This window comes from Grampus griseus (assembly GCF_964374135.1).
Source record: "Grampus griseus genome assembly, chromosome: 17".
Taxonomy (NCBI): Eukaryota; Metazoa; Chordata; class Mammalia; order Artiodactyla; family Delphinidae; genus Grampus; species Grampus griseus.
This window is the reverse complement of record NC_139011.1, coordinates 50,945,262-50,971,320: the sequence shown is the minus strand read 5'-3', so window position 1 is coordinate 50,971,320 and position 26,059 is coordinate 50,945,262. Positions and strand designations below refer to the sequence as shown.

The window sequence follows — 26,059 nt, the reverse complement described above, 5'->3', positions numbered from 1 at the left end:
CATTGATCAATAAATCAATGAAAAAATTAATTTAAGCACCACAAAATTTTGCCTGATTATATCTGACAGTCATAATACACTTTAGCACCATTTATTTAGCTTTATATTTGTACACAAACAAGCTTTGTGTTTGTCAATAGAAGCTATCTGAAACAAACAAATATATATATATATATATATATATATATATATATATATATATATATATATATATATATGCCAGATTTAAGATGGTATAAATGTATAGAAACCTGTGTGGGCAAAAAAAATCACTAACAACTTGCAAACCTTAGAACTCATTCAGCAAATAAGTGTGTTATTTTTTTCTTTCCTTGCACACAGAAGACTACATATTATCAAAAATTTAATGAAATAGTGTTGAGTGTAACGTGAACAATACAGACACTTAAAGTTAGAATTTAATACTCTCTGCATAACTGAAAATATCAATAGGAATGAAAATAAAGGTAAAGTATTGTCTTAAACCAAAAGATAACAGCCTAAATATTTCATTTCCTAGTGTTTCTCTCTGCTTCATAGTTTAATGCTATTTAAGTAAAGTCTGCATTAATTTTATGCATTAAATCCTTTTAATTTCCCATAACTACAATATAGAAAAAAATGATTTTCATAAGAAGCTATAAAATGTGTATTGTTTACTCAAGAGACAACTTTTCTTTGCAATTGCTTGTATCTAATTCTGAAAGATAAATGTCTGTGCAATTTTTTAAAATATATATGGTATTTACTTGACAAACTAAATTTATGGGCACTTACCTCCCTTAATCTACCTAGTAAATATACATATACATATATATTTACTAAATATACTATATATTTCCAAATCTATATTACCAGATAGCTCATATGGATGGCATAAATTGCATTCATTATCATACTGATCCACTGTTAGAATCAAGATAATGTTAATATAGGTTACAAGTTTTAAAATATCTTGAAGATAGGTTGCTACACTGACAAAGCAGGCAATTTTCTCTATGTCAATTAGTGATTCTTTTAAAAAACCATCAGTAGACTATGGACTGGTTAGATTTTGTTTTATTAAAAAATTAAGCTCATTAAAAGTTATATTAGCACAAAATTGAACTAGTAAACTCCAGTTATTTCCCTCCTATAATATAAAAACAAGATATATTGGTTTAAAATTATATATCTAAAAAAAATATTTCAAGACTTTTAAGCCTGAAGCAAATTTTTACTGGTGAGTCTCTAAAACCCCTGAAAATAGAGGTCCACAATAGAAATGCTGATGCAGTCAAAACAAAGACAGCAAAAAGCTGCCACTATAACACCTCTTAATCTCTTATTCTCTCATTCTTTTTAATATATATGTAATTTACACATAAAGGGAAATAGACCAAAGTATTGAGGTTTTAGGCATTCATGTACTCCTGATGTACCTTAAACAAAACACTGTATTATGGTATTTACTTTCCAGTATAAATTATTTAAGATACATTCACCAAAAGCAAACTTCCTTAGCTGGCTTATCGATAGACAACAGCCTTCATACTCAGCATTTCACTTTTCTCAGGGGAATAGCTCTAGAAAAGTTAGAATACAATGCAAGAGATTGGGAGGTGTGTGAAATTTATTGGAACTAAATCTTTGCATGAAACTTGTTAAGGAAGAAAACTGAGGGGCAAACATATTTTCAGGATACCGCATACGATATTCAATTCTGGTTTTCACAAAGGGAAGGGAAAAACAAATCTGTAAAAAAAAAGGTGAGGGCTAGGTAGAAATCGAAAGGAATGCAAATATAGGCACAGACTGCACAGAACAACACAAAATAATATATCCCTCCCAACCACCTGTATTTAGGGGTGACAAACAGAACACAAATAAATAATTTCAGAACTGAAGGAAGAGAAAAATAAGGCACACAGAGCATACTTGTTTGGAAATAATGTTTGTTTGGAAATAAAAATGTAACTGAATTGTGAAATTTTGCATTCATGAATATATAAAGGAATAATGGATTCCACTTCAGATACAAAAGAAGTGACAAAAAGAACTAAAAATCTAATTTTACACAGGCAATAGTATATACTAAAGAGCTGTGAGAAGATAATAAAAATGTGGCCTCTGTGATATTTCAGTGGTAGCAAAACTATGACATTGATTTAAGGATTGAATCATTCATTCAAGTAGAGTATATTTTACCTTTGCAACTGGGTTGTCAGTATATAGAGTCGGAACAAGATCAAATTGGCATTACATAAGAGCAAATGAAACGTGTTCTAGTAACTTGTCAAATGGACAGCTCACACCAGGCTTTATTCATCTATATCTTGGCAAGGCAGGCCAACATAGAAACATACATTCAAATAAAGATGGCAAGTACAAGCAGCACCATATCCTATCCTAGGAAAAAGCATCGTAACATGCAGTCACTGAAGCTTCATCATGTATGAGGCATGTATAAAAAGGCCTGTGTCCAAAAGTATTTCTCCTGGGATCCAATCTAGCTACAGACCAAGTGCTATAGAAATGTTTATATTGTGAGTGATATTTGTTCATGGGTAAAAACAAGTGGATAAGATACTCAAGAAATGTCTTTGTAAATCAAAAAGTTAATCATTTCATTCATGTTCACCATTTTCTCCTTCTGGTTTTTCTATATAAGAGTTAATAACATCTTGCTTTGAAGCTAAGTGGCCTAACATAATGCAATTTTCATATTTATATTTAATTGATTTTCTTCTTCCTTCTTAATGGCATATAAATCCAGCTCTATAGCAGAGCACATGGCAAAGTTATGTGAATCAGCAAAACATCCTAGTTTATGATGCGTTTGTCCTACACTGTCCAGTATGCTCTTGAACATAAGGATTCGTTGAGTGCAAACTTGAACATTATTCCCAGTCCAATGTTAGTATAAGACTCATTTTAAGACATGCTGCTCTTTAAACTGAAAAAGCATAGAATCGTCATAAATCTTCAGAATTATCTCCCATACTTTTTTATACTTATTATGCACTAACCATGAGTTACTGGCTATGCCTTCATTTTCCTTAAGAGCTTTAGTTATGAGTGCCTGAGGTGCTGCATTACAGCACTCATGATCTTATACCCTTACTTAGTATAAAGAATTAGCATTGTTCTAAAAAATAATGCATGACATGTCCAGTTATAAGCTCACAGTTGTGTTAAAAATGATTTGAGTAGTACATGAAAGACAACGGTTACAATTAGATGAGACTAAAACACTAAGGCAACTTCTTTGCTACTCTGCCAAGTGTTTTGTGTTACATAATTATTGAGGTAAATTTCTATCCTAGGGACATGGCTTTTCTCAGGAGATTCTAACATTATATAGATCTTTCCAATTGAGGTTACTGAATATCTAACTTTGACATTTTTAGCCTAGAAGGCAATGCATGAGTACCAGATGTGTTTATGCAGGGTAACAGCTAATGACCACTGTCTAATTATATACATTGATATATCACATACTTGTCACTAGTGTGAAGAGCCTGAAGTTGCATTGTTCTACTATTTTTATACTTGCTAAAGTAAATTTTCCAGTTGTATTAAGGAGTGCTATATGATGTTTTATATTTTACAAAAGACTCATATTTCCTCTTCTTTAATTTTCATAATATATGATAAATTTAACATTTAGAATTCATATTTATCATGTGGTGCTATGCCTGGTTGCTGCATTCTTTATTATGAAGTTTTTCTGATATTTAGGAAGTTCTAATTTTTTAAATATAACTTCTCTGATGTAACTATGGTTCCCTACTAGGCAACATAGACTCTGTAACATAGATACATATGTTCTGGCAGTTATAAACTGTGATCACAATAAATCAATCAGGAAGGTGCATGAGATACAATGAAATGGTTAGATTTTCTAGTATTATTGTCATGAAACCTTGTGATATCATAAGATTGTACTCATGACTACTTATAATGGCTTATCTGAATTTAACATTTTTGGTTTAGATGGCATGTTCTGTTTAACATCTGATATTTTGGAACGTGTTCTTGAGAGAATCAAAAATTCAATCAACTCTGTGCTGTGTTTGCTGAAAAAGATTTCACCACCAGCCATGAGGTTGTTTCAGTATATGTTACAGTCTCACAGACTCAATACTATCAGTAAGCTACTGCCTTTATTAGTTTTTGGAAATAATTCCAAAACTTAAAAAGAAAAGGATTATTTTAATGAATTTTGTGTTAACTCAGTCTATTTGATTATAACATCCATTCCTTTTCCGGTAGCACACTGAATTTAGTCAATATGGCCACATTGCTTATTCTACTATAAGATCCACAAAGTGTGAGTGTGTATTTGTAGCATACTAGAGATAACAGCATAATATGTAGAAGTGGAAAGTATTATATTAGTTTCCCTAGGATCCCATATATACACATCATCCATGTATTGGAAATACCAGTGAAGTTGGGCAATGTCCTCATCCACCACATTGTGTTTTTTAAATCACCCACAGAAAGTGAATAAAAACAAGTATCTAGTATATGAAACACACAAATTATATGTCAATAGAAAAAGATTACAAGCAATCTGAATAGTAAAAGTAACACTTGCTTGTTTCAGTAAATCAGTCTCTATCCTTTATTACTCAGTAATTATTTTTTGTAAATTATTACTTAGTAATTTATTACATCTGATTCAGAAAAGTCTTGCCCTCTGATTTATAACAGAAGTTGTCTTTGCTAGTATCATATAATGTTCTCTAATTTATGCACATTACCTTTGCGATTGTAAAGAGCATCTGTATTCACCTGTTCTGATGCCATGTCAGAAGACACTTTGTTCTGAAACAGGTCAGTAGTTAAATTCACAACCTCTTCCACAGATCTGATGTGATTTAACTGCTTTGTAGAGAACACAGACTGATTGGCTGTTTAATACTTCATTCAGTCCAGTTAATAATATATAGAAAAATAATATTTGGCTAAAATTATAATATAGTTAATTTATGTAAGAAACATTACCTTGTTTACATTTATATTTATATTAAAGTAATGAGAAATAATGAAACAGAAGGTGAATTATTTTTTGTCATTGTGAATATGTTTTCATTTCAATTTAGGAAACCCTAGGTCTGAACTTTCCATGCTATCAGTGATAGAATGTTGAAAAATATTTGATATGTTGTTTATCTCTATTGATACTGAACTTGTACATTATATTGTTTTATTTATTATTCACCTTGTTCTTGAATCACTATTCTTATGTGCTAGACCAATTAGTCACTCTCCCTTTCACTATTCCATTAGGATTGACATTTTTTCCCCAAACCCCAAGTGGAAGAGAAGTAGTAACCATACAAAGTGCCTGGCATAAAATAGGCAAATAGAATCCCAATGTTTGTGATTATGCTGTACTTAATATTTTCTTATCTCTTGTAGTCTCACAACCTGAAAATTTAAATGTTCTAATAAACAGAGAAACCATATATGCCTTTTCTTATCACATAAATCTCATCTCATATTGAGGAAAATATGGCCCAACACTTATCTATGACATTTCCAGAATTCAAGCATAATGACAGAGTCTTTCCCTTCTTAATGCTATCGTTATTTTCTAGCCCTTATATATTTATAGTCTTCTGATGAATCAGGATATTGTGACAAATGAGTAAAGAGGCAAAAGATTGCTTCTTTAGTTTCTTTCTCATTTTAGAGGAAAAAAAAAATCAATTTTCGGTGCAGGTTGATGGAATTCCTCAATGATTTACATATGTCCCCAAATGACACGGTTACTCATTTCAATCTTCAGCAAAATACAATTTCCAGTCTTTTTTTTTTTTTTCTTGGCATCAGGCCCTAAAAAGATTAAACCCTCCCACAGGCAAACATTGTATAAATGAGCTTATGTATATAGTTCTCGCTCCATGCTCAGTAGAAGCGACTCTTTATAATACCAGCATTGTCTAGAATGGAAGCACTGAAATAAAGCTACAGGGCTAATTCTTGTCCTCTCCCCTTGCTTTCTTGGCCTTCACACACATAATCTCCAACATCTTGTCAAAATACAGTCTGCATTGCATAATGTTTTGCTGTAAAGCCATTAGCCATTACTTTTTTTAACTATCCTTTTTTCTTAGCCTTACTTTATGTTCAGGTTGTAAGAAATAACAATCTGCAAGGATTTGCAACATGCCCTCCATGATTACAAAATATTTTCCCCAACCAAAACATAAACATGTAGTTTAACTGAGAGGCATTCTAATTTTCATGCTATGTTGAGTATAAATACAAATTCAAGGCAGCCAAACCAACCATTTCCAAATAAGAATGTATACCTACACTCATTAAAATCATCTGGAAATGTGTATTATTAGCAAATGAGTAAGAAATTTTCACTAGTATAAAATTCCTGCTTTATATAAAAGCCACACTGGCCTTTCAAGTATTTTGAGTTTTTTTTCTCTCCATAGTTCTATATTTGTACTAAAATGAATTTAGACTTGAAATTATATTAAAGGAAAATTAAAAGTCACTTCTACCTATACGGCATTTTTAAAGTGTGCATGTAAAGAGCAAAGTGTCCATCTGCAGATCCACCATCAACACTCCTCTCTCCACTCTAAGGAAACAGCTCATGCTTACTAGGTTTTTAGAGAACAATTAACACTCCAATGGAGAAGCAACACAAGACTTCCTCTGTTTGTGCCAGTTTGCAAGTTAAAGGTCAAAGGGCAAAGACATAGAACAGGACTCTTCAAGGAAAATTTTCACAGAAGACAATGTTTAAGTTTTTGTTAATGACAGTCAACAGATCAATAATCAACTTCAAGGCAAGCTGTTCATTGTTTCAAAAGCTAATCCCCTCAAAAGCTGGCTTTCACACAAAGCCAATGTCTGACTCATGGGGTGCATTCGTTCTGACCATCTCTAATAAGTTCACAGCCCAGTGGCTGTAAAGCCTTTCACTGCAAGAAGCAGCGCCTAAAAATCAATTAAGAGGTCTGTCAGTTGCTGACTTTTCTCTAGGAAAAAAATATTGATACAAACCTGCTCTGCAGGTCACCTGAAAATGACAATACTGCTGTTAGGACAAATTACACTCAACAATGAAATGCTTTGGTGGTCTCTTGGCTCTGTCAGCTATCAAATGGACGGCTAAATGCCAGAAGCCACACTAACCCTTTGAGAACTATGGTTGACATGCGATAGATAGCTAATACACTGGAGGATATTCATGCAATCTCAGAGTCATCATTTTAATTCATTCTTTAGATGGCAATGCTAGCGGCGTCTTCCACGGCAAATTGAGTTTTCATGCAATGGATTTTAAAACAGAAATTGTGTTGTGTGTTGTGCCTAACAACAACAACAAAAAAGACAGGCTGTTATAATCAGTTGTTCAAATAAAATTTCACTCTTACAAGATATTTAATAAAATACCTTTTTATTTGCCAGAAAATTTTTGGCAAGTAACATCATTTCTGTTTGTTATAAATGCATTTACGTAGTAGTGTGAATCAACTAAAAATTACATGGGGTTATAGGATATATGTTTTAAAAACCTGAACTTCTTAAACCTGTGCCTGTTTTTACCATTGCCCAGTTCAATAATTTACCAGATCATAAGACTCTGAAAGCTGATTTGATAGTTCTCAAAGGGTTACACCAATGTATTACTAGTGTCACATATCCTTATAAAATAACTGTCACTTTAAACCACTTTAAAGACATACTGCTTTTTGCTCCACTTATAATGAATATTCCTGACAGACCCATGGAAGGCCTGGGGCAGTGGCCTAATACAACTTGGGGAGATTATCACAATGATGTAGGGGTAAGGTGGCAGGAAGGGGTTTAGAAACACTTCAAAACAATTAAAATGTCCCATTTGAATATAGCTGTGAATATAAATGTGATGAAACATTGAGAACATAGCTGAGAACAGCTGTATAAAATGAAAAATGGATGTAGTATTAAGGCTGTTACAATATTGCAGATATTTTGGCCCCTTGTTTGTTGGAAAATGGCTGTCCCAACAGTCTAAAGTCCTGCATGTGTATTCCAGGTCTCCCACCTGACAAAAACGAAGCATAGGAGACTGTCCATAGCAGTCAGAGAACTATCTTCTTTGGAGACAAAGCTGTTTTGGGTCTTCACACTTTCCTGAACGTTCAATTGTGGGTATTTTGTTTAACCTTTTCTTTTTCCTTGCTGTAAAGCAAAAATTTGTGGGTTTTCCATTTTGCTTTTTTCCCCCAGAAATGGGCTCAGACATCAGAAAAAAACATATTAGAAACCTTTAAGAAGAATCTTTCTTCTTTTTCCTCTTTAGGTAATCCTGAAAATTTACTGGGCATTGAGCGTGCAGAGGAAAGGCCTAGAACTGAATGACAAAAAAAGACAAAGGACTGAAGAACGGCAGGTACTGTGCATCATGGAAGCTTCCCCATGAGTGCGTTTCCATTCATGTGCAGGACCAGCAACCCTCTGGGTTTGAAAGGTCAGCCCCAAATCAGGCTGCCACAAGCCTGCTCCTAGCTAGGAAACAGCATAACAGCTCTTGTCTTGAATCTCAAGTTATCACAAACTCCTAGAAAAGAAAGAAAGGAAAAATCCCTACATCACACCCACTCTTGCATAGAGCGTTTACAGTACAGTATGTGGCGCGGTGTTCCTTTCCTCTTGAACTGGAACACAGTGTAAACCAATACAAGGAGGCATAAGGCCAAGATGCAGGGAATGACAATAGCTATGGCTTTCACAGTGCTGGCTGTGTTGTCCAGTTTGATGACAATGTCTACATCATCTGGTGGGCTGTGTCCTTCTTTATCTCTGTCTGTTGGTCCGTCACAGCCCATAAAATCCTTGAGGATGGATCTGGGATATCCAGGTTCTACCTTGAGTATCTGGTTGTTGAATTTCCAATACTCCTTTCCTTTGTAGAAATACGTAAAGCCTGGTGGGGGGAAAACACACACACACAGGAACCACTTATTTGTAAAAGTGTATATGTATAGAAATTTAATTAAATAGGATACTTAAAAGATGTATGTTAAAGCCACTCAATTTTTGTAGGAAAACACTATTCCCAGATCAGCTGTCTATTGAAATGGATCTGGCACTTGTCCTCCAGAAACTGCGCCCTCAAATGCCTAGGGAAAGCTCAGCTGAAAGAGAGAAATAATATTTGCACAGAGTTGTTGAAAGACCATGCTTTATACATCTACTCTTAGTCTACACTGCAAAGAGAACTTCATACTGTTGCTCGCTTATAGGATTGCTGGTACAGAATTACACATTAGTGTGAGAGTATCAACCTGTATTGAAAGATGCCGAAACAGCCTTATAAACAGAAGCCCTGTTTGCCCTCATGCAGCTATTGAGGACATTGCGCAATATATCATAAGGAGGCGTCTCCATGAAACACCTCAAAGGAAATTTCTAATCATCTTAGCATCAGGAATAGTTGTACTCCTCCTAAGGAACAAGTTTGTTTTTGTCATTTGGAAAAGAAATCACAAGAAATCATAAATCACGAAACTAAAGGTGATTTCCTTTGTATGCTAAGAATTTTAATAAATACGTATTTATTGTATTTTGTGCAGTAACCTTTTTCAGCTCTAGGTCATGCCCATTTTGTCTCTTCTTTTATCCTCATTTTTTAACTTTCTTATTTACTTAGCTTATGTTAAATTTTTATCACCTAGCTACATTTTACAGAAATTCTAAAGCTATTGTTAATCCTTTTAGAGTAAAGGATGAATAGAGTATAAATAAATCTATAATTCTATCTTTAATACTTCCAACTAACATATATTTCATGGGGGAGGAGGTAGTATGTAGAAGGCTCAAGTAACTTAGCAACACATATGATTTATGTTCCAAAACATTATGGATGCAGATAATAGATTTGTAAACTTGTGACAATTAAACTATAAATATGTGTTTTTCTTAGAACTATTCTCTTAACTTTTGTTTTTTTTTTCCTGGGAGCAAGCCCAGGTTTTTCTTTCTGTCCATATCTCTTTCATGTCAAGTTTCTTTGTGACTTTGAGATAAAATTCAAGAAAATAAGAAATGTTTTAATGTTATAATTACTTAAAAACTATATTTTGGGAGATGTCTAATTTTGAATAGTATGCCTATTTTTGAGTTAATAATCATAAATGAGGGTTTTTCCCCTTCATTATTGAGTACTTATTATGGAAGAATCACTGTGTTAAAAACTTAGTAAATGGGGCTTCCCTGGTGGCGCAGTGGTTGACAGTCCACCTGCCGATGCAGGAGCCTGTGCTCTGCAACGGGAGAGGCCCGCGTACCGCAAAAAAAAAAACAACTTAGTAAATGACATCTTTTAATCCTCATAAACACTCTGTCAGGTAGAATTAGCTACCTATACTTTTCAGGCAAAGATACTGAAGCTCAGATAAAATGATATGCCCTAGTCATGTTGAAAAAAGGATTTAAATCTTGGTCTAGCTTTAGAGCCTGAATCTTAATGATTTTTCTAAGGCCAGGTCCTTTAGAGATTTTTGTCTTTTCACAAATACTCCTTGGTTCAACATCACAGGTGGTGACAGACAGCACTCCTAAATCAATAACAACAAAAAACTCTGACATCTCTCAAAAACTTTCAGCTAGGATAGACCATCACTTCAGGTCACTTCATTCTAGAAATCATTCTGTTCAATGCCATGAAAATCAGCTATTGCTTTTAGTTTTGAAGGGCAGTTTTTCAATCAGAACAACTTGCCAAGTGAAAACAGATGTATGTAGATTCAAATTTTTCTGCATGCAGGAAGTTGGTATTTGATCACGCTAATGAACTCCAACGTAATTACCCAACAAGCTTGGATAAACAAACGTCGAGGGCCTGCCAAATAAAGTGCATTAGATGATTATAGTTGAATAATGGCATTGATCTAGAATGAAACAGACCTTCCAGACAGGTGAATGTACTTCTTATATTTGTAAACTGGAAACCAACAGCTGGAAATGTCCTCATCTTTAATGTTTAGTCAAAGCTAATTACTAAGAAACTACTGGGTATCACATAAAAATTCAGAAGTTTCCATTTTCATATTTATCATGTCTGCAGGCCAAGTTCTATACTAACACACTCCATATACAGTAGAATTATAGTTGGCTGAATACACTTGTTAGAGGTAAGAAGTCTAGTCAGCAGGAGTTAAGAGAATAAAAGTAATTGAAAAGAAGTAGCCTAAAATCTTGGTAATAGAAATCTGTCAAACATTGATCCTGAAAAATTCATCTCATTCAATAATTTTTTAACCATTTATGAAATATTAGTGGGTTGAAGAAATGTTTATATACTCATTTTTTTTCTTTTGTGAGTAACTTTGATGTTATAATCTTGTAGATGTTATGCTTACTAAGAGTAGAAACTTCAGATGAACTCACCTGAAGTATCATTTTTGAGAAATTCTGAGGTAGAAGTCAGTTAGGCTGTAATGAATTATATGATGACTTTTTTTTCCTTGTATTTGATTGGTTTTCACTGGTGACTGTTCTATTGCTTAGTCCTAAAATGTAAGGAGAAATTGTCTACCATAGCTGCCTTGTTATAACTTCATAGAAGATCCTGCATGGCAGTGCCTGTGTGTTCTCTGTTTTCTACTATTGTATATTTATTAGTAAAAGTTAATTAATGTTTAACAAATGTGAATGAATAACCTGGGTCTTGTGATAATATTTGTTTGAATCCCACGTGTAGATTTTAACAGAGAGTGAGGGTCGGGGTAGAGAATTAATACACCAACAGAATCAAGAGTAAAACTAGTTTAACAGGCTAAAAGTGGAGCTATAATCAGTAAAATAAAATGCAGCAGTGTTAAAGCAGAATCTTGTATTAACCTTAAAATTGCATTTTCTAAGGAGAGAATATAGAATACCTAGGAGGCAGGGCTTGACAGCAAGTAACTTAGAGATTTGAAGGTGGGTAAATGCAGTGATTATTTACTACAATTTTAGTATAAGTTAAAAACTCATGCCATTGTTTAAAACACTGTCAAAAGCAAGAAGAAATAATTCATATATATATATATATATATGACATAAGTTAAATATCATTTGGATTATTGTAGCTATTTTCAGGGGCTAAAAATAAAGAAGAAAATAAGAAAATTGTTAAATTAAGATGGTTACAGGTGAAAACTGGGATGATGATGGATTAGAAGCTATATTCTGAGAAACCCTAAGGTATATCTAATATGACAAAATGAAAAATCTGGCCTGACATGACAGATTGTCAATTACCTTAATGGTATAATGTAGGAAAAGATGTTTTAATTTTTCCTCTTTGGAGAGAGTGCATTAGAGAAATTCAGTGAGGCTAGAATGGTCTAGTTTCAAACCGTAGACATATAATATCACCACTTTCATGATCATGAGTAAGTTAATTAAACTAGCTGATGCTGTTTTCCTCATTCATAAATAATTATAAGTGAGGTAAAGAGGTATTTGTGTTGGACAATTAAATTAGATAACAAATTTATGTAGCACAACTGATAGATGGTGGGAAGTCAGTAAATTGCACCACATATTCACATTTCATTGGCCAAGGTGGCAGAATTAATATCAATAGGTATTATAGGAAGGCATATTCCACCTTAATATGAAAACATCCTTCAAAAATCTATAGCTCAATTTTAAGCTTCTGGGATTCTTTTTTTTTTGAAAACTACCATAAGGAGAAGATCCCTAGGAAGAAATTCCTACCTTGGTGGAAGGGTGAAGAATTAGAGAAAACATTTCATTGCTTTATCATCTCTGATTTTATGACCATCAAGTATCATATGCATGGACTTATCCTTATAGGGAATTACTTTGAGTATATAAATTTATTTATATTTATATAAATATAAGTGTGTTTACTCAATAAGTTGAACTTGATCTTCTATAAAAAACATAAGGGAAGAAGTTGTGTAAAATTTGAATTCAAGGTAAAAAACACAAGCATGAGATTTGAATAGAGAACTAAAAGTAGAGAATTTGCTATTGGTAGACTATCTAGACTAAGACGTTCCAGATTGATTAATATCACTACCCTACAGAACAAGGGTTTCAAACAAATAGGAGATCTCCTTCAATGCAGGGAGTGAAGGTCTAGAGTAATGGAAGGGATAAAATTAATTTCAACAACTAATGTTTATTGAATGGTTACTACGTACCTGCATTTGAGAGTTTACACTAGAGGGGATAACAAACAGGCATATAAATGGATTGTTGTAATATGAGATTTTGAGGGCAAGGGATGGTGTACCAAAAAGGATATTCAAGGATTCCTGAAAGATCAAAAGTGAGCTCAATGTTGAAGGATATCAAAGAAAGGGCTGGACCAGGTAAGGTACAGAAGACATAGATGTGTTGAAGTTTCATCTGTATTTTTTTGTCATTTGTAAGCACTGGTTTTTCCAACATTCTTTGTTTTTTGCCAGTATTTTACAAAGTTATTCTTTGCCATGTGAAAATAAAATATTAAATTCTGAATGTAAGGAAACCATTTATACTAAACAAATATTATTTTCAGATGGACAAGAATATGAAAAATCATGGGGCAAGATGCAGCCAGAAGATTTTTTTGTTATCTTTATATAATTATGATTTATTTCCAGAGAACCTGAATCAAATCTCAAATTTTAATGGACTTACAAATAGAAACAGGGAAAAAAAAAAACCAGTTAATATGCTAAGGAATTAAGGTTATGTGTACTTTTTCAATCTTTTGAAATAATTATTACTTATTTTAAAAGTTATTTTTATTATAAAAGTTATATTCATTTTAGAATATTAATAAAGGAAAGAAATTGAAAAAAATTTTATCAAACTTGCTATACTTAATCACTGGTAAGGTCGTGGCTTAATTTTCTTTGCATATATTTTTGTATAGTGTGTGATAACTTTTATTGAGGGCAGTCTAGAGCAGTGGTAGAACTTCTGTAAAGGTAAGCTAGAGCTGGTTTTATCTGGACTGAAACAACCCCCTTTAATCTAACCTCAAGAAATCTCCTCTCCCCCTTAGATTCTTAGTGACAGCTCTAATTTTAGGGGATCATCTCAGTTTTCTGCTTTCCATGTGATTATCTTTCATGTTTTTTCACTTCTTTGTCTTCTGCATCTTCATAGTTTGTGGAGTTTTTTGCCATATATTGATATGGTTTTACTGCCTCCAATTTGACTGCATTGTAACTTTATTTTCTTATTGATTTCCTTTTTATCTCAGACAGATATGTTTCATCTCAATCTGTCCTCTCCTGTGGATTTCTGCTTTTGTCACATACAGGCTATATATTAACTTGGTCCTTTAATTCTCTGAACCAATAGAATACACAAAAAACTATAATTCCAGTAAGTGCTATAATCAGGGCTTCAAGGTTCTTTTTGACTTAGCATACAGTGTTTTACTTGTGGGATATCCTTACACAGAATGTAGTATAAATTACATATAACAATGGTCAAAACAATGGTCAAAACACAGTTTGCGTTTTATTTTTCTGATTGCTATCATCCTGGGTGTCAGTTCCTTCAAGCTTGTACTCAGTGTAAAGCTTTCTTAAACTCTGGCAATTTGCTGATGATCAGCCATTGTTTTCAGTGGGTGGTGTCAATTTTTCATTTTCCCCTGTTTCTTCATTATTTTTTTTCAATATTCCTCTCCAAGATGCATTTAATTTTCCTCTTGCAAGTGATGTTTATTTTGTTCTTGTTGCATATATGTTATAGATTTTTCATGCTATTTAGGACCCACATAATGTATTATTTTCTTCTCATTCTTATTATAAATCATCTGAGAGAGTATTTTCTTTTTCTCTGTATTTCAGTTTGATGTCACTTTCCTTTGTTCTGGAATATTGTGTATAAATTTTATTTTGAATTATTATTATTATGGTTTATTTCTATTTACTAATCCCTGAATGTGGAGAGAAATGTTCAAACTTTACCAACAGATACAGAAGTATTGATTACCCATTGCTTGGCTAACTTCCCTTAGGATCTGGCTGAATCCCGAATCCTGAGATGGAGAACAAGTCAGCTCTGTGATATGTTTCTGTTATTAATCAATCATACATCTACTCTAGCCTTACTGTATTGAGCTGGGATCTTTCTTGTTTGCTGACACTATAAGCCAAAGGTACACATGAAAAATTATAATCCTCAACATGCTGTACAATCCTCAGCCCACATTTATAACATATCTTCTTTGTGACCAGCTCCTGTCCCACATACGTCTGTTATTATTATCTTTACATGAACTTTAGTAGAAAATAGGTGAGGTTACTTCAAAGGAATTAACACTCTTCATTTTTAAAAATTACTTTTTTTTTCTTATAAACTAAAATAGGTTGAGGTTAAAAAAACATCTTGAGCATAATATTAAATATAAATCTATGAAGGAAATTTTATATAAATGTAATATGAGATAGCCCTAGTATGTTACTTTCTAATCATTTAGCATAGTGAACAAGTAGGATAGATTATTCAAATACTTAGTAAGCTCATGAAATATATAATGCACATGTTGCATACCATTTTCTTTGTGCACAAAGGCTCCCTGAGGAGATTCGGGGATACCTTTCCAGACTGTGATTGGTTTGGGATAGCCAGGATCCATGGTTTTCATTTCTTCACTATATCTCCAATACCTGAAAAGGATAAATAAACAACAACAACACACGCATAGAAAAGACAATTATGTATACAAACAATAACAGCTAGCTAGCATTCATTAAATCCTTGCTGCATGCTACCTATGTACTTGTTAGTGATTTAAAGAACTGATTTAAATCATGCAAAGACAGTGTACACAATTTATTCTGTTTCCTTTTTAGAATATGCTAAAAGTGGATATTTTATTTTATATTTATTCAGTCTGCTAAAAATTAATTTTAAAACTCTAGCTAAGCATAGTTACAATTCAAAAGGGTATCACCAACCTATGTAGAAATCAGAGGTTTTCATGATTTTTAAAAATCTTACTTAAGCACCAGAATACATCATTTGAAATAAGCATAATCTTGATCCATTTACCCATTCATTTATTTAACAAATATTTATTGAGTACCTACTGTGTTTCTAGCATTACTGTAGGTGCCAGTGATACAACCTTGGACAAAACAGACATGCCCCAGCTCTTATCAATCTTATATTTTAGGATATGTAGAGATTACAGGCAAAAAACAAAAATGTCAATAAGTGCATACTATCATAGGAGGTGGTAAGATCTATTAAGAAAACAAAGCAGGAAAAAATACTGGATAGCAAGGTCTTTGATAAGCCGTTGTTTAAGCACAGAGCAGAAAGAAGTGAGAAGCAACATTCTGTAGTTTTGGGGAGCATAACATTCCAGGTAAAGTAACTAGTTATCAAAAGTTTCTGTGGCAGGCATAAGCCTGGAGCACTTGAGCATCCACAGTGAGGCTAGAGTGACTAGAACAGAGTTAGCAAAAGGGAGACAAGGTCAGAGTGGGAACCAGCACCTGTGATTAGATAGACCCTTAAACTATGGCAAAACCTTTTGTTTTCCTCTAAGAGAGATGTGAAGCCAATGAAGATTTTGAGCAGAGGACCTTCAAGATATGGCTTATTTTTGAAAGGAACGCACTGCTGCTATGAGTTCAACAGATTGAAGGAGGTAAAGTAGAAGAAGAGATACTAGTTAGGATGTCATTTCAGTAATCCTTGGGCTAGAATGTGTACTGGAGAACTGATGATGATTCAAGGGATTGGGATATTATTTTGAAGAAAAAGCCCAAAAAGCTTACTAATGGATTGAATGCAGTATGTGAGAGAACAAAGTTGAGCATAACTCAAGAATTTGGGGCCTGAACAACCAGAAGAATAATGTTGCCATTCAGTGAGATAAGGAAGCATGGAAAGGTAAGTTAAGGAGGTTTGAGGAATTGTGAGTTTGATTTTAAGTGTGTTAAAATCAGATGCCTGTTAAACAACAAAGTAGTTGTTGATGAAGCAATTAGGTATATGACTGTAGACCTTAGGGCAAGTCTTGACTAGAGTCCTTGGTGTATAGATGGATAAACAGATAAAAGCAAAGCTTGCTAAGAGTCAGAACTCTCAGAGCTCTCATCCCTTCACAAGGTGGCCATTGGGCCACTTTCACAGACCCACTAGACATCTAAGGAAAAAATTGTGAACCTCCCTACTTTGGATCACTCATTATTGCTTATATGTTCTAAGAGTCAAAATTTTTATGTCTGAATGTTCAAAAGGATTGACAAAACTGGGGTGAAACCATTGGGAGTTCACAGTGATATTGCCTATTTTAGGGCAGGCATAATGCTCTATGCATTATACCAAATGTTTATTCACTATAAACTCATGAGAGAATTGTCATTGTCTCCATTTGAGAGAGGAGAATTCTTGGAGGACAATGACTCATAACCAGTTCTGTTCCATTTCAAAAGTCACTATTCTTTCTTCTACACATACCAAATATGTTTGACAACATTTTCTCCCCCACACCACTAAACATCTCTTAACATATGCTAAAGGTAGCATTTCACGAAGAGATTTGTGAAGTAACACACAATGCATTATCTTGGGATTAGGCATTTAGCTTAAATCAGAAAAAGAGAAAAAATATCCAGTCTTTTCTGTATATTCTCTTGCTTCAGGTCTATGGAGAATCCTTTATCTACAGAGCTGTGGGATCTCGTAAAGAATGTTTTGCTATAGATTCCCAGATACCTCAGATAAGTAACATGTGGAATATTAGCACTTCTTCCATCTTCAGTATTCACATGGAAAAGAAAAAAAGATTGTTTCAGGATGTATCCCAATAATAAGTCACAAGGCAGATTTTATCCAGACAGGAAAATACACTGTAGCAGTGTTTGTCATAGATTCTTATCACATAGAAGATAAGGGCAGATTTGATAGAGAGATCAGGAAAAGCTTCAGGGAGAAGCACTGAGCTGAAATAATGGTAGCCAGGCCTATCTTTCTGAAGAAGACAAGTAGGGAGTGAAAAGTTCTACCAAAGCTAAAGTATATTTTCTTTCATGGAAACATCTGCTTTTAAGTTATTTTTGAATATTCCTGTATCACAGAACACGCTGCGATGAATATAGCATGGTTAATGGGGTTGAGATTGCACTCAGAATCTCCAGATCTCTTCTCTCAAGTAAATATTTCAATGGGATTTACAATAGTCATATATATTAACTGGTTCCTGAAATTGATCATAAAGAAAAGTTCTCACAGAGAAATCATCAAATACCTTATTTCACGGATTCTAAGATACATATTTTTTCACATTTCACATCTCTATTATAGGTATTTCACACCTCAATACTATGTCAAAGCATACTGGGCAGAGTTTTCCCCTCAATGATAGATTAATTTATGATGTATCTTACAATAAATGGCATTTTTAGATGGCATAAACCATAACTTAAAGAAAGTTTTAAAATTTTGCTAACCCAGGAATAATTTAAAATCCTAGGGACAATGGGATCACACTCTACATATGATTTAAGGAAGATTACTACATATTCAGAAACCAGGTTTGTTCTCCAAGATGTAGTTATAACCCTGTTCATGTAACAATACCTATTCTTCATGTAGTGCTTTGTAGCTATAAAGTAAATTTATATACATACATTATTTTAATCTTATTTCACTAAAATCCCTCAAATATCTTTTATATTGCATATTAAAACATACTTATGCTGAGGTCCTAACATAGATATAGTATATATGGTCATGCAATTCAGTCAGTGATAAAGCATTGGGCATCATATTATTCAAAGGTAAGGTCTTAGTCACATTTGCTCTTCTTGAATGTTAGAGTTGAAACTCAAACTAATGGTCTTTGATTCATAGTTTAGTACAATTTTCTACCACAATTCTGCTAGTGTTTCCCTTGACATAACACTCTTACATTAATCCCCCTGTCATCTTACCCTCTTGGGGTCCTCACTCAAATTCTTAATGTTCATTGTGTCAATATAATTTTCCTTCATCCCTTGCTCTATTTGCTTATAGATCCATTTGCCTACCAACACTTTTTTGAGCACTTATGGGCAAGACACATAAGATTTATTGAGATCACATTTCAAGAAAATATTTATGGAATGTGAATTTTATTGTACCCTCTAGTAGGAGCATAATCCTGGTATGAATTTTTCAGGATAAAAGAAATTTTCCCCTCCTTTTATTAGTAGATAATGCAAAACTATAACTTGGGATCATTTCACCATCTTTGAAAAACTCAGCATAAGATTGGGCCCTCAGGTTACCTGCTGTGTCAGCTTTGATATATGTCCAGTAAACTTCAATGTGATTAGAATCATCTAACTATATTCAATCATAATATTATTGAGTCCATTATATTATTATATATACACATTATATCCAGCTGTCTTATAAAAATGCCTAGGCTTATTCATAAATATAGGTTTGCATTTTAATTTCTAACATATTTGAACATATTTCAACATGAACAAAAAAGCTCATCCCACTGATATTTTTCTCCCTGAAAAATAGGCTTATAGGTTCATTGAGAAGTATATTAGCATATTCATCTGGAACATTGTGTAAATAAACCACTTGGAGGGGTTTAAGATTTAGATATTATAATGGAAAAATTTTGGAATTTTGTGCAGTAAGGTCAGCAAATGATAGTAGCTATTATAAATAAAGCTTATATTTTTTTCTTCTGATATATCAATAATCTCTGCAGTAGAATTATGACTTTAAATTGCTGATTCTTTGAGAAAAGCATTGTAAATCAATCCTTTAAAATAAATTATGAATGGAAATGGGATTTATTCATCACTTTTTAGATTTGATCATGAGTCATAACCATAAGACAAAACAGTTGTCCATGTAATAGTATACAACAATTTCTTAAATTCCTTCTGTGTGAACAAATAAATGGTATAGAAAATTCTGAAATGACATACTTTAATGTTTCTGGATACTGAACTCAAACTGAACAGAAAGTGGCTCCAAGGTTGATTTCATATGATCCGGTCATTTCTTCATCCACTTTGTCTCATTTTCTTACTCTAGAGTCAGATTACTTGCCTCTGTTATCACAAAACCCAGGGCCACTTTTATTCACGCCCAAATAATCATACAAAATCTCTTTCTTCAGAAGCCTTATTAAAAATGTAACAGAATTGAAAATATCAATCTGTACTCTGTTGGATAATTTTAAAAACACAAAAAGGAATTACTTCATAAACACACACCTTAAGCTATAGGAAATAAATGTATTTTTCTGTTTGGCTATTAGTAGTAATAATAATAAAACAAACCAAAATAGATCTAAATTTTATCTTCTTTCTTTGAAAATGTCTTAAAATCCTCAACGGTTCAGCCTAGAATGAAGTATGACAAGAGAGTCTTGGGTATATTTGTGAGAAGATGCTGAGATGATTTAGGAACATAGCATTTTAGAGCTAAATGCTATGAAGATCAAAATGTATCCAAGTATCAAATTATAGTATATTAAGAAAAGGGCAAGTAGGAGTCTGAGGGACTGAGTTCCATGCTATATGTGAAACAGTGAAACTGGACATTTTAATCTGAATTTACAGATCTGTTTAAAGAACCATCATTTCATCTACACTTCTTTAGCTATCTTTATACGTATGAGATTTCATGTCGGCCCTTACTTTCAATACAATTTATATGAAATTACTCTCAGATCTGTGCCTCCAACCCACCTTTCCTTGTGAACTGTTACTACCTGCTTGATTTCTCTAATTGGTGTGTAAGCAGGTATCTCAAACCGAAAACGAACATTTCAAACTCTTAGTCCCCTTCCCCCAGTATTCCTTCCTTTCTTTGCTACATCTTCAGAAATGGCACCATCTACTCAGTTATTTAGGCAATAAACCTAGATGTTGTCTTTGATTTGCTTTTCTCACCCGTAAAATCCAAGCCATAAGAAAAACTTGTTATGATTACATACAAAATGTAAACTGTACTCTTTGCTCCATCTCCACTGCTACCATTGTGTCCCCTTGTACTACTTCAACAGCCTACCAATTAATCTCCTTGCTTCCACTTTTGAAGTCCATTCTTCACACGGAGGCCATAATGATGTTTTTGAATACATATCAGAACATACACTTTCCTGTTGAAAACCCTCCAATGTTTTCCATTGTACTTAAAATTAAAAAATCCAGTCTTTGCCATGTTCTACAGGGCCTCGTAATCTGGTCCCTGCTTACCTGTGTGACCTCCTTGACCACTTATCCACTATGCTGTAGCCACAATATTTTTTTCTGATTTGAATATTCTAACATTTTTGCTTTTGTACTGCTATTTCAGGTACTTACAACACACTGTTCTGAATAGCTTCGTGTGGTTGAAATTTCTCCCCACTAAAGTCCTTGCATCAGTGTACCCTTCACAATTTAGGCCTTTCTTGACCTCCACACTAATTTCCCAACCACTCTTTACCACCCACAAGCCTCTATCACATCATCACCTATTATATTTCTTGTAGTGTTTCTCAATGTTAATGTATCAGGGTCATTTATTTCTTCTCTGTTTACAACTATCTCCCCTAATAGAATCTAAGGACCATGGGAGAAGAATACGTGTGTTTTATTTTTACTACTATATCTTCATTACCTAGTACATGTCACATAGTATGTGCTCAAAAAATGTTTTAACTAAATGAGTGAGAGATATGCCAAGATGAGTACAGAAATCTTATGCAAGAAGGAATTAGAGCTATTGAGAATGTAATGGGCTGTCTCATATTTATGCTGTCACCACAGGCAGTCAGGTACAGAAGGATGAATACCTATGGAATGTAACTGAGGCAGTCTAGACTTTGGTAGGAAGTGAATATGATGTAGGACTGACATATGGCAGCACTTGAATCAAATATAATTTAAAGCTATGCTTTGTTTGTCTAGCAAATTATATAAATGATTCTGATTTTGAATGCTTTTCTAGAGTATTTGTACTTTCCAGCTCATCACAGTACCTATCACTCCCTACTGCCGTATATATTACTCCTATACCCAGCACTGTATATATTATTTGCATGATCCCTTAAAGCAATTGAGTTTTTTACACCAGGACTAAGTTGTCTCTAAAATCCTTTTCTGATCTTAACCTTAGAGAAATAGAAATCTGTTTTACATTTTCTTAAAACAGAAAAATGTCAATGAAATAAGAGGAAGAAATAAATAAAGATAAATGTTTTCAATATTTTCACTCAAAATATACATGGAAAAATATATAAAGTTAAAATTGATAAGTATTGTAAATATATAATGCCTATAAGGAAGAAAAACTCACTGAATTCTCATATAAAAGTGATAAGCAAATTGTTGTTTTAATGTTTGAGTTAGATAATTTAATGTCTTTTCCATCTACTTTTAATCTAGAATGAATGTATTAATAAATTGTGTGACTTTGGAATTAAGCAATTATACAAATATGAAGTCATCTGTTTATAAAACATCTGTGATTCATGAACTCATATATAAGATCACACACATGGAAATTAGTTGGGATCCTGCTTTAAATATTTTTAAAACCTATAAAAGCAGTTATTTAAGCAGAACTTAAAAATCAAACTATTTCTATATATTTTGTTATATTTTGCATGAAGCTTGTCAAGTCAGAAATAAATTTACTAAAACTCCTTTTCTCACTTACTATATCTTTATTCCATTATAAATTTGGTATGTAACCTTCATTGATTTCACTGACTTGAGGTAGCCCACATTTAATTTCTAAACTTAATTTTTTCAAGAAGTGCTAAGTTTTTAGAATGGAAACATTTTTAAAAGTATGGCTAACTGATAATAAAATGGCAGTTTTTATTGTCATCTATGAAACCCTCATTAAAGCTGTTATATGAAAGTTAAGCTTTCATGTTTTGTCTTGTAGAAGTTAATTTCTCCAGGGTGTCTTCTCAGCCTTTTGTTTCTACCCCTTTCTGGGAGTGGGGGTGGGGTGGGGACAATACAGGACTGTATTGAACCTAGTCCTGAAAGAGTACATTCAAGCAATTAAAACCAGCTGAGGAATTAAACTCTAACAACCTGAGGGTTGTTATTTTAAAGAATATAAGTCCACAGATTTATTTTCATTAGGGGTCACCATGCTGTGGCAATTTCTTCATTCTTCTCTTTTCATACTCTAACTACACATATCTTACTGAGAGTCATATACTTTTTTGTGATGATAAGTAGTATCTTCTACATTAATAGAGTTTTTGTTTGATGAATCATTTTGTTTTGTGATTTAGTAAGAAACATTCAGCAAAACCTTAGTTTCATGATAGTGAATTAAAAGCTATGAATATTTTGCCATAGAAATATATACAAATTTAATGTATAAAAAGCTTGTAACAGAATAAAATTATACATTTTTATCCATGGACGCAAATGATAGGATCCTTTTGTTCACAGATAAAGCTCAGTTTTAAGTCACTTGCTATCAAAAATTACAAAGTATAAAATAAACAAGGTTTATATCCTTATTTTTCTCATGAAGTTGGAGACATTTTATAGGGTTACATTATGTTAAGATTATAAGGCGAACTCAATACTAGCTTGTTGCTCATTAAAACCTGTTGTTTTTATGTGTATTTGTGCATGTGCGTGCTTTAAATTTACTTGTAAAATAACATATTTAAGTTTTACCTAACAATGAAGGTTACTTATGAGTGTCACATTTTGACCCAACTAGTAATAGTGTAAGTAAAATTTGATTTTTCATCTTTATTTCTTTTTAACCTAATATTAATTTTAAATAATAAAAATATAGCCTTCAGCTTATATTTTATATGTAATATCTGTCAAAAAGTAGGCAGGGGGTGAAATTAGTATGCTTAGTGGCTACTGTATGTCATAAACTAATAGTTCACTTTGTTTTACAAACCCTGTTAGTAATGTCATAAAAGGAAAAGAAATGACAGAAAATAGCAAGAGATATTATACTTCAAGCTAAAAGTGTTTAGTCCAGTGATAGTTTAGTTAGCTCATTGCACCTATCTGCTGGTACCTAAATAAATAGTGTCCTAAGAAATAGAACTCATGACTAAACTGAAAGTATTTAAAAATGTTCAAAATTAACTGTGTGAAAAGTGTAAAAATTTAACTTTAAATATAAAAGCAAAAAAAAAGCCTCTCTTAAAAGTACTTTTTAAGTAAAGTAAGTAAAATTACAAGAAAATGCATTGTAAGGATAAAATACACGACCTATACAGCTTTATAGGCATGTTAAGATTATACAGAAGAGAAAGAATATATACTATATATATATATACATTCATAAGAAAGTCACATTACTTGGGTATATTAGAGAAAGATTTACCTTGAATATTATTTTAAAATATGTTTAAAAATGGTTGCAATTCTATTAATTCTTGTGCTTATATCTACACAGGTTCTTTCCTCAAATGTACATGCCTATTATAGACTAGATATATTGACTTCTCTAAACATTAGTTAACTGTTTTCCTCATGTGAAGTGTGTACTGACCTGTCCCCCTTGAAGAAATAGGTTTTCCCAACGTCCTCCCACCAAATGGCTGAATCAATACCATGAGGGGGAATTCCGCTTCCAAGAGTAATCAAGTCATGAGGGTAACCAGGTTGAAGAGTCGTGTCCTTGAACACCCAATATTTGTTACCTGTATGAAATAAGTGCAAATGCAGAATACACTAATTTAATGTCAGAAATTAGAATATATCTACTAACACAATGCATTTAAAATTATTTTACATGAAATCCATGAAATAAATTAGTAGCAGTCACACCTGGAATACTGACATTATTTTTGAAACATAAATGTTATTTTCAAAAGTGGACAAAATGAAAACTTACTTAATAATGTAATCAGAATTTGTGTGTTAATTTAAGAAATAAAAAAGATCTAGAACTTGCCCTATTGAAACAGTTTTGAATCAAGGGTCAGGGATTCTTCCTCTAGGAATTAGAGGCCTTATTTTCATTCAAGGCTAAATCATTCCTGTGTGTTGGGCATTCTATATGCCCTCAGATTGCTGTACTGATTACAACCTCTACTCTGTTAAAACACTTCTTCTGGACTGATCTTTTTCTTTTAATATATAAACATTCACAAGTCCATCTAGTTTAATAAAGTCATCCTCTTTTAACATGATGCCCTCTTCTAGCTGTTACACTATCCTTCTCTTTAAGAGTGATGACTGAAGGTAGCAAAATTTTAACCCTAAACTTGTTCAGAATTGCCAGAGTACAGCAATACTAAAAAAAAGATGAACTTCAGTCAGCTTTATTACTGTTTTGAAATTATCTACAGACAACACACTTCCTTATGCCCTACAGCCCTGGCAGACTATGTACACCACTCCCATCTTTGGTATGACTCTCAAGTTGTCTGCAACCATTTCTCACTCCACTGAAAGTTGACTTAATACCTATTGTCTACTGAAACATTTTGTCCTGGAGTCACCAATGCCTACAATTTTCCACCCTTATCTATTGACACAGTTGCCCACTTAAAGAACTTTTCTCCCTGAGCTGCTAGAAAACCATTTTGTTTTTGTTGCTCTTTCTTCTCTAGCTGCTTCTCTCTGAGATTCATTTATTTTACTCAGTCCTTGAATGTTGACATTTCCCAAGGCTCTGTTCTCTGCCCTCTTCTCTTTTAATTTTAAATTGTACAGGGACAGAGTGGTGTCACAAACTCAAATATTTATAAGGGCCAGTCTAGAGATGACAGGAGTGGAGTGGCAGAGGTATTCAAATATTGAGACACATCCTGGATCTTTCTATACTCAAGCAACTTCTTGAGTAACTAACTCCTCTTGAGGTTAATATCTGGCAAAGTAAAACATTATCTTAATATCTTACAAAGTATCCTGTGTCCTTTCTACTAGATGTAAGCCCTTCCTCATTGTTAAAATATTTCAATACTATCTGTAGCTGAGGACTATGATAAACTGTAGCATTCATGTTATACCTAAAGGAATTTAAAAAAATTTAAAACCACTTACTAGCCTAAATCAACACAATACAAATGAACCAAAAAAACACATCTTCAGGCTAGATTTAGGTAGGAGTCTCTAGTTTGTAACCAGGGTAA

The 26,059-nt window shown here is 33.1% G+C and overlaps 1 protein-coding gene across 1 annotated transcript in view; it reads right to left on the bottom strand.

Moving 5' to 3' along the window:
• Positions 1-8,591: 8,591 nt before the first annotated feature.
• MMP16 (matrix metallopeptidase 16) overlaps positions 8,592-26,059 on the bottom strand; it is a gene marked incomplete at its 3' end in the record, with an annotated part of 349,251 nt that continues 331,783 nt past the window's right edge. The window contains exons 8-10 of the mRNA XM_082674860.1: positions 24,472-24,622; positions 15,517-15,632; positions 8,592-8,926 (exon numbers count right to left, since the gene is read on the bottom strand). Coding sequence (XP_082530986.1) covers positions 8,592-8,926; positions 15,517-15,632; positions 24,472-24,622 — 602 coding nt within the window. The remainder of the gene's footprint in view (positions 8,927-15,516; positions 15,633-24,471; positions 24,623-26,059) is intronic.